Consider the following 13,936-nt stretch of genomic DNA (forward strand, 5'->3'; position numbering starts at 1 on the left):
CCTAATACTGTACCCCCCATACCCTAATACTGTACCCCCCCCCATACCCTAATACTGTACCCCCCCCCCCCCCCCATACCCTAATACTGTACCCCCCCATACCCTAATACTGTACCCCCCATACCCTAATACTGTACCCCCCCATACCCTAATACTGTACCCCCCATACCCTAATACTGTACCCACCCCCCATACCCTAATACTGTACCCCCCATACCCTAATACTGTACACCCCCCCATACCCTAATACTGTACACCCCCCATACCCTAATACTGTACACCCCCCCATACCCTAATACTGTACACCCCCCATACCCTAATACTGTACACCCCCCATACCCTAATACTGTACACCCCCCATACCCTAATACTGTACACCCCCCATACCCTAATACTGTACACCCCCCATACCCTAATACTGTACACCCCCCATACCCTAATACTGTACACCCCCCATACCCTAATACTGTACACCCCCCATACCCTAATACTGTACACCCCCATACCCTAATACTGTACACCCCCCATACCCTAATACTGTACACCCCCCCCCCATACCCTAATACTGTACACCCCCCATACCCTAATACTGTACACCCCCATACCCTAATACTGTACACCCCCCATACCCTAATACTGTACACCCCCCATACCCTAATACTGTACACCCCCCCCCATACCCTAATACTGTACACCCCCCATACCCTAATAACCACTACAGCAGGGTTCCTCAACCCTAATAACCACTACAGCAGGGTTCCTCAACCCTAATAACCACTACAGCAGGGTTCCTCAACCCTAATAACCACTACAGCAGGGTTCCTCAACCCTAATAACCACTACAGCAGGGTTCCTCAACCCTAATAACCACTACAGCAGGGTTCCTCAACCCTAATAACCCCTACAGCAGGGTTCCTCAACCCTAATACCCCCTACAGCAGGGTTCCTCAACCCTAATACCCACTACAGCAGGGTTCCTCAACCCTAATAACCACTACAGCAGGGTTCCTCAACCCTAATAACCACTACAGCAGGGTTCCTCAACCCTAATAACCACTACAGCAGGGTTCCTCAACCCTAATACCCCCTACAGCAGGGTTCCTCAACCCTAATACCCCCTACAGCAGGGTTCCTCAACCCTAATACCCCCTACAGCAGGGTTCCTCAACCCTAATACCCCCTACAGCAGGGTTCCTCAACCCTAATAACCACTACAGCAGGGTTCCTCAACCTAATACCCCCTACAGCAGGGTTCCTCAACCCTAATACCCCCTACAGCAGGGTTCCTCAACCCTAATACCTCCTACAGCAGGGTTCCTCAACCCTAATACCTCCTACAGCAGGGTTCCTCAACCCTAATACCCCTACAGCAGGGTTCCTCAACCCTAATACCCCCAGCAGGGGTTCCTCAACCCTAATACCCCCTACAGCAGGGTTCCTCAACCCTAATACCCCCTACAGCAGGGTTCCTCAACCCTAATACCTCCTACAGCAGGGTTCCTCAACCCTAATACCTCCTACAGCAGGGTTCCTCAACCCTAATACCCCCTACAGCAGGGTTCCTCAACCCTAATACCCCCAGCAGGGGTTCCTCAACCCTAATACCCCCTACAGCAGGGTTCCTCAACCCTAATACCCCCTACAGCAGGGGTCCTCAACCCTAATACCTCCTACAGCAGGGTTCCCCAATCCCCACCCACAGTACCCTAATACCCCTGCAGCAGGGTTCCCCAATCCTCACCCACAGTACCCTAATACCCCTACAGCAGGGTTCCCCAATCTCCACCCACAGTACCCTAATACCCCCTACAGCAGGGTTCCCCAATCCCCACCCACAGTACCCTAATACCCCTGCAGCAGGGTTCCCCAATCCCCACCCACAGTACCCTAATACCCCCTACAGCAGGGTTCCCCAATCCCCACCCACAGTACCCTAATACCCCTGCAGCAGGGTTCCCCAATCCCCACCCACAGTACCCTAATACCGCTACAGCAGGGTTCCCCAATCCTCACCCACAGTACCCTAATACCTCTGCAGCAGGGTTCCCCAATCCCCACCCACAGTACCCTAATACCGCTACAGCAGGGTTCCCCAATCCTCACCCACAGTACCCTAATACCTCTGCAGCAGGGTTCCCCAACAGTAGCCTAATAATCCCTAAAGCAACTGTTTGACCTCAAACAATAGCCTTTTTGCAAGCAGAGCCTCAGGCTACTTATCAATGTTTTTTTAGAGGCAAATACGTATCTGATTGGTTGTTCCCAGAACCAATGTGAGAAGTAACATACCAGTTTCCTGACTTTGGATCTTTCAGCATGTCTTCCCTTCAGGACCACGGTCTTCCATCTTGTCCCGGGCATTATATCCCCATCTCAGGAAAAGATTAAACAGACACACTTTCTCACATCCAGCTGTTTACAAAGCAAACACCTTGTGCGACTCTTAAAGTACCATCATGCATAGTCAATAGCAGTTTCCCAATCGCCTCATAGCCATTGTATATTAACAGGTGATTAGTGTTTGAGTTTTTAGGCATCTAACCTGTCCTCCGTCACCTCACCAGGCTTAGGCAATATGACACATTTGGCAAGCTCCTGTGTTTCCTATGGAGGTGTTGTGATGCGTCAGTAGGCCAGCCTATATACATGCAATGTGTATTCTGTGCTGCCTCTTGTGTAGTTCCTGATCCAAGTCAGAGGGTGGTCTGAGGATCTGCTCTGTCTCCCAGTGCTGCTCCCTCTGTCTCTGTTCTAGAACACGCTGCCCTCAGAACAGCCTCAATTCATCGAGGCATGGACTCTACAAGGTGTCAAATGGGGTTCCCTCAGGTATGCTGGTCCATGTTGACACCAATGCTTCCCACAGTTTGTGCTAAGTTGCCTGAATGTCCTTTGGGTGATGGCCCATTCTGGATACACACGGGAATCCGTTGAGCGTGAAAAACCCTGCAGTTCTTCACACCCGGCTTAGCACCTACTACCATACCCCCTTCAAAGGTATTTCAATCTTTTGTCTTGCCCATTCACCCTCTGAATGGCACACACACAATCCATGTCTCAAATGTCTCAAGACTTAAAAATCCTTCTTTAACCCGTCTCCTACCCTTCATCTACACTGATTGAAGTGGATTTAACAGGTGACATCAATAAGGGATCAATAAGCTTTCACATGATCAGTCTACTGTATGTCATATAAAGAGCAGGTGTTCATAATGTTTTGTACACTCAGTGTAGACTTCCATAATAAAATCAAAAACTGGTAACAGGATACATTGACGTGTTTTGTGAGGCTCTAGAGCAAAACAACCGATATGTACGTCTTCGTGAGTCTCACCATTCGATGGTGGGTTCATATTAGTTTGTAGCCCAAACTGTTCTGATGCCCAAACTGTTCTGATGCCCAAACTGTTCGGTAGCCCAAACTGTTCGGTAGCCCAAACTGTTCTGATGCCCAAACTGTTCTGATGCCCAAACTGTTCTGATGCCCAAACTGTTCGGTAGCCCAAACTGTTCTGATGCCCAAACTGTTCTGATGCCCAAACTGTTCTGATGCCCAAACTGTTCGGTAGCCCAAACTGTTCTGATGCCCAAACTGTTCGGTAGCCCAAACTGTTCTGATGCCCAAACTGTTCGGTAGCCCAAACTGTTCGGTAGCCCAAACTGTTCTGATGCCCAAACTGTTCGGTAGCCCAAACTGTTCGGATGCCCAAACTGTTCGGTAGCCCAAACTGTTCGGTAGCCCAAACTGTTCGGTAGCCCAAACTGTTCTGATGCCCAAACTGTTCGGTAGCCCAAACTGTTCGGTAGCCCAAACTGTTCGGTAGCCCAAACTGTTCTGATGCCCAAACTGTTCGGTAGCCCAAACTGTTCGGTAGCCCAAACTGTTCGGTAGCCCAAACTGTTCGGTAGCCCAAACTGTTCTGATGCCCAAACTGTTCGGTAGCCCAAACTGTTCGGATGCTACAGACAGAAGTTGGCAGATCGGCAGAACTGACTTCAGACAAGTCCTGTGATGCTTGTGGGTGTTGTAGAGCAAAACAGAACACCATCATGAGTCTCATCTTTCCAAAGAGGGTTCCGTTTTAGTGAGAAGACTGATTTCTCCCGACGGGACCTCGCAACGGGGCCTCCTGACAGGGCCTCCCAACGGGGCCTCCCGACGGGACCTTCCCGGCAGGGCCTTCTGGCAGCCGTAGCTCCCTGCTCGAGGAAGAAGAGAGGTTTCATTCTGACGTGGTATTTTTACTGATAAATCGTTATTATTTAGTAAATAGTAATTGCTGGGGGGAAGAATGGGACACTACATTTCGTATTGGAAGAAGGTATGGGTCATATTTAACATAATACATTTTTGTTTTACATTACTAGTCATGCTCTTTGGCAAGTTGTACTGTTATTCCCAATATTAACGGTTTATGATCAAGAATCCAACTCACCTCTCCTTTGGCTTCTGTAGCATCTGAGAGTTGTAGAGAAGCATTATGTTAGAGTTCACACAGCAGTAATGAAGTCGCAACATTTCTCGTTCTACTCTCCTTTGAACCCACACAAAACACACTGTATCATGATCAAACCCCACACATACAGTGCATTTGGAAAGTTCATTACGTTACAGCCTTATTTTAAAATGAATTCAATTGTTTTTCCCCCCTCATCAATCTACACACTATACTCCATAATGACGAAGCAAAAAAAAGTATAGCTTTATCTTGCGAATATATTACAAAAAAAATGGAAACATCACATTTACATAAGTATTCAGACCCTTTATTCAGTACTTTGTTGTAGCACTTTTGGCAGTGATTACAGCCTAGAATCTTCTTGGGTATGACGCTACAAGCTTGACACATCTGGTTCTGGGTACTTCTTTCATTCTCTGCAGATCCTCTAAAGCTCTGTCATATTGGATGGGGAGCATCGCTGCACAGCTATTTTCAGGTCTATCCAGAGATATTTGATCGGGTTCAAGTCTGGGCTCTGGCTGGGCCACTCAAACACATTCAGAGACTTGTTCCGAAGCCACTCCTGCATTGTCTTGGTTGTGTGCTTAGGTTCGTTATCCTGTTGGAAGGTGAACCTTCGCACCAGTCTGAGGTCCTGAGCGCTTTGGAGCAGGTTTTTATCAAGGATCTCTCTGTACTTTGCTCCCTTCATCGTTCCCTTGATCCTGACTAGTCTCCCAATCCCTGCCGCTGAAAAACATCTCCACAGCATGATGCTAACACCACCATGCTTTACCATAGGGATGGTGCCAGGTTTCCTCCAGACATGACGCTTGGCATTCAGGCCAAAAAGTTCAATCTTGGTTTCATCAGACCAGAGAGTCTTGTTTCTCATAGTCAGTCTTTAGGTGTCTTTTGGCAAACTCCAAGCTGGCTGTCATGTTCCTTTTACTGAGGAGTGGCTTCTGTCTGCCCACTCTACCATAGAGGCCTGATTGGTGGAGTGCTGCAGAGATGGTTGTCCTTCTGGAAGGTTCTCCCATCTCCACAGAGGAACTCTGTCAGTGATCATCGCGTTCTTGGTCACCTCCCTGACCAAGGCCCTTCTCCCCCAATTGCTCAGTTTGGCCGGGCGTCCAGCTCTTGGAGGAGTCTTGGTGGTTCCAAATTTCTTCCATTTAAGAATGATGGAGGCCCAGTGTGTTCTTGGGGAACTTCAATGCTGCAGAAGTGTTTTGGTTCCCTTCCCCAGATCTGTGCCTCGACAAAATCCTGTCTCGGAGCTCTACGGACAATTCCTTTGACCTCATGGCTTGGTTTTTGCTCTGACGTGCACTGTCAACTGTGGGACCTTATATAGACTGGTATGTGCCTTCCCAAATCATGTCCAATCAATATAATTTACCACAGGTGGATTCCAATCGTTGTAGAAACATCTCAAGGATGATCCATGGAATCAGGATGCACCTGAGCTCTATTTCGAGTCTCATAGCAAAGGGTCTGAATACTTATGTAAATAAGGTATGTTATTTTTTATAAATTTCTAAAAACGTATCATTTGGTCGTTATGGGGTATTGTGGGGTGTTGTGTGTAGATTGTTGAGGAACATTTTTTATTTGATCAATTTTAGAATAAGTTTGTAACGTAACAAAATGTGGAAAAAAGTCAAGGGGTCTGAATACTTTCTGAATGCACCGTACAGTACTTCCTAAAACAACAGCCTTATCTGTGCGCAGTTTTACAGTCACATTTTAGATAGACTGCTGCTCTGAGAGAAGAAAGCATGTACTGTCTTGATAGATCTTAATTCTGGTACACGTTCTCTTTCAAACAGACATGCACACACTTCAAAGCAAAATCTTGGTATTGTCTTCAGAAGAAACTCTCTCCTCTGAGAGTGGACTCGGCAGTAGCTTTGAGCAGCAGCAGCAGTGAATGTAGTGACATATTGAACAGGTGCAGTTTACAGCCCTATGTAGGTCAAATGTGATTACGTCTAATCATCCCGCCCTCTCTTTTCAAGGGAAACTGGTGTCGCAACTGCTCACAGAGAGCGAGAGAACAAATTAATTCTTATAAGTACAGTATATTGTGAGCCTGGTAAAACATAATATCAGAATGAGAAAAAAAGCCACTGACTTGACACTGTCCCTGTATAGACCATTGTTTGGGTCAGCTAATTGGCTTGACACACTGATGGCTGACCTCCAGCAGGCTTACGGCCACATATAACTGGTTCGTGCCATGATGGCAGAGTTAAGTTAGTTGTCATAAACCACCGACATCAGCTATCATGACTGATCATCATGCATATCCAGAGGGTCACAGTTATATATGTTAAAAATACACACATTTATCAGTTATAAATACAGTATATTGTGAACATGCATGGTAATACATAATATAAATTACAGCATAGTGGTAATACATAATATCAGAATAACAAAAAAAAGCAACACTGAACCATGCATGAGAACACCAGCTGTTCCAGACAACTGTGTGATCTCGCTCTCCGTAGCCGATGTGAGTAAGAACTTTAAACAGGTTAACATTTACAAGGCCGCGGGGCCAGACAGATTACAAGGACGCATACTCAGAGCATACGCTGACCAGCTGGCAAGTGTCTTCACTAATCATTTTCAACCTCTCCCTGACCAAGTCTGTAATACCTACGTTTCAATCAGACCACCATAGTCCCTGTGTCCAAGAACGCCAAGGTAACCTGTCTAAATTATTATCGACCCATAGCACTCCCATCTGAAGCCATGGAACCTTCCAGATGGACCACCATCTCTGCAGCACTCCACCAATCAGCCCTTTATGGTAGAGTGGCCTGACGGAAGCCTCCTCAGTAAAAGCCTCCCAGGCCTCCCGAGTGACGCACCGGTCTAAGTCACTGCATTGCAGTGGTAGAGGCATCACTACAGACCCTGGTTCGTTCCCAGGCTGTGTCACAACTGCCTGTGAGTCCCATAGGGCAGCGCACAATTGGCCCAGCGTGGTCCGGGTTAGGGGAAGGTTTGGCTGAGGGGGTAGGCAGTCATTGTAAATAATAATTTGTTCTTAACTGACTTACCTAGTAAAAAAATGTTAAATATTGTTAAATCCTTTGAACGTGTCTGTCTGCATATTTCAAGATATGCATTTGGGGGTTTAGTGAGATACCCGATGGGTTCGGTCATTCTCATCTTGAAAAACACATACTAAAAACTTGGAAATGAATCAATCCACCATCATTAACACAATGGAAAAATCTATGATTTATTATTTCAATATTGAAAGTGCGTGGGCTACAGAGAAACAAAATGGTGCCGTTTCAGGCCACATGGCAAACAATGCAGGCACTAGGGATGGGCGTGTGAGCATGCGGGTCTGGGCAGGGGAAATGTAGTAGTTGTTTGTGTTTGTCTATAAATTGTTGTGTATTTGGTGTGGGGAAAAAGAAATGGAGGGAAATGATGTGTTAGTGCTGAGCTAAGACAAAAATGTGCCCCTGGAGAATAGATTGACAAACCGTGTTCTAATGGGATGTGTACAGTAAACACAGGTTAAACTGGGTGACGGTGGTGTCGTGCAGGGATGGATACAACGCCTGCGTCCCTGTCGTCTCTCCTTTCACCCCAAATGTGCACTTGAACACTCCCCTTCATAATCTCTGAACAGAAATCACTGGTATATGGAAACGTCCTAGCCCCACGCCAACCCCAATTCAATGCTTTTACATTTGTGGGGTGTAGCGAACGAGTGCTCACTTCAGGAGAAAGGAGATGTTATTGGGACGCACACAGGTGTAGAAGAGTGCAGAGAGTGACTGGGATCTTTATCACCACCTGGGGGCAGTATTAGCTTGTCCTTTATACATGTCCTTTGAGGTTACTGGGTGAATGAATTGGTGTTCTGGGGGCACACGGTCCTAAGTTTCCATGGGTGGCAACCCAGTGCAGCCCAATCCAGCTCTGCAAAGCCCAGCCAAGCCTGCCCTGGATCAGTCCATCTCAGTCCAGTCCAGCCTGACGCTGTCACTTTAAGAAGACAAGGTACAATGCCATCGACAGACAGGTTATAGCCACAGCATGGTGGAGTCTGGTCCCAATCACTGCAGCTGAGAGGCAGAAAGACAGAGAGAGAGAGAGAGAGAAAGAGAGTCAGAGGAAGATAGAGGGGGAGAGAGGAAGAGTGAGATTGAGGAGAGGGATACATAGTGGAGAGATGGACAGAGAGAAACAGGAAGATAGAATGGGAGAGAGAACAAGGGAGAAAAAAAGACAGAGTCTCTGCTTCAGACTATGGTGAAGCTGTAGTAGTGAACCTCTCTGCTTCAGACGATGGTGAAGCTGTAGTAGTGAACTCTACTTCAGACTATGGTGAAGCTGTAGTAGTGGACCTCTCTGCTTCAGACTATGGTGAAGCTGTAGTAGTGAACCTCTCTGCTTCAGACTATGGTGAAGCTGTAGTAGTGGACCTCTCTGCTTCAGACTATGGTGAAGCTGTAGTAGTGGACCTCTCTGCTTCAGACTATGGTGAAGCTGTAGTAGTGGACCTCTCTGCTTCACTGTGGTGAAGCTGTAGTAGTGAACCTCTCTGCTGTAGTAGTGAACCTCTCTGCTTCAGACTATGGTGACGCTGTAGTAGTGAACCTCTACTTCAGACTATGGTGAAGCTGTAGTAGTGAACCTCTCTGCTTCAGACTATGGTGAAGCTGTAGTAGTGAACCTCTCTGCTGTAGTAGTGAACCTCTCTGCTTCAGACTATGGTGAAGCTGTAGTAGTGAACCTATCTGCTTCAGACTATGGTGAAGTTGTAGTAGTGAACCTCTCTGCTTCACTGTGGTGAAGCTGTAGTAGTGAACCTCTCTGCTTCAGAATATGGTGAAGCTGTAGTAGTGAACCTCTCTGCTTCACTGTGGTGAAGCTGTAGTAGTGGACATCTCTGCTTCACTGTGGTGAAGCTGTAGTAGTGGACCTCTCTGCTTCAGACTATGGTGAAGCTGTAGTAGTGAACCTCTCTGCTTCAGACTATGGTGAAGCTGTAGTAGTGAACCTCTCTGCTTCAGACTATGGTGAAGCTGTAGTAGTGAACCTCTCTGCTGTAGTAGTGAACCTCTCTGCTTCAGACTATGGTGAAGCTGTAGTAGTGAACCTCTGCTTCACTGTGGTGAAGCTGTAGTAGTGAACCTCTCTGCTTCAGACTATGGTGAAGCTGTAGTAGTGAACCTCTCTGCTTCAGACTATGGTGAAGCTGTAGTAGTGGAACCTCTCTGCTTCACAGTGGTGAAGCTGTAGTAGTGGACCTCTCTGCTTCAGACTATGGTGAAGCTGTAGTAGTGGACCTCCCTGCTTCACAGTGGTGAAGCTGTAACAGTGGACCTCTCTGCTTCAGACTATGGTGAAGCTGTAGTAGTGAACCTCTGCTTCACTGTGGTGAAGCTGTAGTAGTGGAACTCTCTGCTTCACTGTGGTGAAGCTGTAGTAGTGAACCTCTCTGCTTCAGACTATGGTGAAGCTGTAGTAGTGAACCTCTCTGCTTCACTGTTGTGAAGCTGTGGTAGTGAACCTCTCTGCTTCAGACTATGGTGAAGCTGTAGTAGTGGACCTCTCTGCTTCAGACTATGGTGAAGCTGTAGTAGTGGACCTCCCTGCTTCACTGTGGTGAAGCTGTAGTAGTGAACCCCTCTGCTTCACTGTGGTGAAGCTGTAGCATAGCTCTTTGATTGTAGTCAGAAACACATAACCAGTATTTATATTCCATTGTTCTATTACATAGATGATGACAGATTGATTGAGGTCTTACCTTTATAGAACACCCCCCACACTCCCTTCTTCTCAGAAAGTAGCCAACTGTTTAAGCGAGGCACCTTCTTGAGGTACGCACACGTACAGATGTACAGAAGCCCAAACACCACAATCCCATCGAACGAGTACACTGACAGGTGGAGAAGAGAAAATAATAAGAATTTGGTTTGAAGATGACATCTGTACACATGGCTGGTCATTCAATATTCAAAGATGAACTAGCATTACTTAGGATAGTTGAATATTTCAATGACAACAATAGTTTGACAGATTGCATCTTGATGTAGCTAGCACACAATAACGTTGAGGTCTACAGCAATGGTAAAAAACAACAACATTGCCAATTAAACCTGTTCGACAGCTAGGCTACACTTGATACCTGTGTGGAACCACAGCTAGATACCATTTCAAAAAATTGTCACTTATGTTAATATAATGTACAAAAGCATAGATGGCTGTAGGAGTCAGTAAACTGGCCACCAAACATCACATAGATAGGTAGGTAGATAGATAGCAAACTAGCCAGATACAGCTAGCCCTTGATCAAGTCTCTCAGTTCCATTACACAAGCGTCATTGGACAAACGAGTCTTCTGTAAAGGGTTTTGGTAAGAGCCTAAATGTTCGGTCTGAACATTAACACGCATCGCTTGCGGTAAGGTTTGGGAGCATATGGATCGTATCTATAATATGAGCGAGAAATCATTTTCAAAAAACTAAATATTGACACACAGCTTTATAGGAGTAGGGTTCCCATATGTCCATGTTACAGCGCTTGTTTACGGAGAAGACGTGAGTGGACTATTGTACCTGTGCTAATTCGTTATCTGCTTCTCCGGACACCTTTGTGTCAACGGAAGACAGAGACCATAAATGTGTTGGAAATGTAAAATAGTGTTGACTGCAACTGTTAAAACAGTGTACAGTAACCGCTTAATTTGTTTGTTGTTGTTGTTGATAATGATGTATGTGATATGAAAGTAGAGGGTTGTTTCTAGAATCATTCCGGTTTAGATGGGAGTATTCGGCTGTTTAGGCTTCCAGGGCCAATTCGCCATTTAAACAGAACATGTAAGGTCCCATTAGGCTCCTTCACTCCAATACTGGCCTATAGCTAACGTTAGATAGCCACCAACTGGACGTATCCTTGCCCATAACTAGTATTTGGTTCCAAATTGACCATGCACTTTTTATGTTCATAAATCCAAACGTTATCTAATTGATGTTGGCTGGCGACGGTCTGCAGCCACGTCACCAGAAATCTATGCTAGTTACAAAAGTAGCAGAAATGGAATCAGAGCTAACTAACGTCCGTCCAGCCAGACAGCCAATGTCTACTTCTTTCCTTTCAAAACAGTGCATCTCCTGCAAGATTACCTATAAAATGACACACGTCTCATCAAACTGACCATTTGTCATGTTTGCAGTTTGCTGTTATCCAAGACTGTGTCGAATTCTCAGGTATTTTCAATCATCCATGTTGTTAAATGTTGTCCTCCCTTCCCTGTGACAGGCAGCAGCCAGGATGACCAATCAAGCGACGTATCCGGATTCATCAGGACAGAGCAATGGAACTCGGATATTGTTAGGAACAGAGGCCAACTGTGTGTGTAATGTTTTTTATGAAGTATTTCAAAATTTGAATTTGTAATCGATGGTCTCCTCCACATTAAAAGGGACAATTCACTCCAAAATCAAAGTTTGTCAAATGGTTTCAGACCTCAAAGGTGGTCTTATGTCCCAGCCAGTTGTGTATCAAATATAAACGAAACCTGCAACAATTTCAATGATTTTATTGAGTTCAATATAAGGAAATCAGTCCATTTAAATAAATGTATTAAATGCTAATTAGTTTCACATGACAGGGCAGGGGTAGGGGAGCCAGGCCCAGCCAATCAGAATTCATTTTCCCCACAAAAGCTCTTTATTACAGAAATTATGAAGAAGCCGGATGTGGAGGTCAACGGCTTGTGTGTGTAACAGTAGAACTTTAGACCGTACCCTCGCGCGAACCAGGGACCCTCTGCACACATCAACAACAGTCACACCACGAAGCATCGTTACCCATCGCTCCACAAAAGTCGCAGCCCTCGCAGAGCAAGGGGAACCACTACTTCAAGGCCTCAGAGCAAGTGACGTCACCGATTGAAACGCTATTTAGCGCGCACCACCGCTATTTCACATCCGTTACACGTGGTAACACCTGGTCTGTGGTTGTGAGGCTGGTTGGACATACTGCCAAATTCTCTAAAATGACATTGGAGGCGGCTTAAATTAGAAACTGAGCTGCACTTCCTAACCTCCTGCCCAATGTATGACCATATTAGAGAGACATATTTCCCTCAGATTACACAGATCCACAAAGAATTTGAAAACAAATCCAATTTTGAAAAACTCCCATATCTACTGGGTGAAATTACACAGTGTGCATCACAGCAGCAAGATTTGTGACCTGTTGCCACCAGTGAAGAACACACACCATTGTAAATACAACCCATATTTATGCTTATTTATTTTATCTTGTGTCCTTTACCATTTGTACATTGTTAAAACACTGCATATATATATAATATGACATTTGTAATGTCTTTATTGTTTTGAAACTTCTGTATGTGTAATGTTTACTGTTCATTTTTATTGTTTATTTCACTTTATATATTATCTACCTCACTTGCTTTGGCAATGTTAACACATGTTTCCCATGCCAATAAAACCCTTGAATTGAATTGAATTGAATTGATTTGAACGTTAAATTCTCTGGCAAGATCTCTGTTGGACATTCCTGCAGTCAGCATGCCAATTGCACGCTCCCTCAAAAACTGTGGCATAATGTTGGGTTTTTCAGGGGCTTTTATTGTCCTCAGCACAAAGTGCACCTGTGTAATGATCATGCTGTTTAATCAGCTTCTTGATATGACACACATGTCAGGTGGATCGATTTCCTTTTTGGATGTTTATTATCCACCTGTACACTAGGTGGCTGAATGCACATATAATTGTTGTGAACGCCATTATACCAAAGAATAAGAAGGTGGATTTTTTATTTTTTATTTCACCTTTATTTAACCAGGTAGGCTAGTTGAGAACAAGTTCTCATTTGCAACTGCGACCTGGCCAAGATAAAGCATAGCAGTGTGAACAGACAACACAGAGCACGCACAACGCTCACTAACAGGGATGTAAACACAATTGGAGAGAAACCAGCTTTTTGTGCATATGGAACATTTCTGGGATCTTTTATTTCAGCTCGTGAAACATGGGACCAACACTTTACAGGTTGCATTTATATTTTTGTTCAGTATATATAGCAATAGAAATAGGGTGTAATGAGTGTCTTTGATATAAACGTATAGGATACATAGGCTAATCAGTACTTGTTACCGAATTAAACGAACAGTTAATACCTACTCTTACTGCAAGTAAAAATGAATGCAGAATGCTTGTCCCGGGGCAATTCAAAATATAGGAGGACCATCACGATAGTAAGGAATCATACACTTTGAAGGGTTTGGTCATCATTAGATTTGTGATTTAATATATATATTGTGGCAACGCGCAAATATCAATCACTCTATGTCACAGGGCTATTTAATTAATGTCAACATATTACGTAGCCTGCAGTAAAAAGAGATTAGGAATCCCCACAGCGGGATTTCCCCAGCTACTAAATTTAAATCGCGCGAGAAGTGTGAATCGGGACGG

At 45.2% G+C, this 13,936-nt stretch overlaps 1 protein-coding gene across 1 annotated transcript; it reads right to left on the reverse strand.

Annotated features, from left to right (window-relative positions):
* Positions 1-7,679: 7,679 nt before the first annotated feature.
* Positions 7,680-11,776, reverse strand: LOC115143527 (protein kish-B). Its single transcript, XM_029684029.2, has 3 exons — positions 11,644-11,776; positions 10,234-10,365; positions 7,680-8,545 (listed from the first exon to the last, which is right to left on the reverse strand). Exons 1-3 carry the CDS (start codon positions 11,651-11,653, stop codon positions 8,463-8,465), a joined length of 225 nt encoding a protein of 74 aa, XP_029539889.1. The 5' UTR covers positions 11,654-11,776; the 3' UTR covers positions 7,680-8,462.
* Positions 11,777-13,936: the final 2,160 nt, after the last annotated feature.

Source organism: Oncorhynchus nerka, linkage group LG15 (assembly GCF_034236695.1).
Source record: "Oncorhynchus nerka isolate Pitt River linkage group LG15, Oner_Uvic_2.0, whole genome shotgun sequence".
Lineage (NCBI taxonomy): Eukaryota > Metazoa > Chordata > Actinopteri > Salmoniformes > Salmonidae > Oncorhynchus > Oncorhynchus nerka.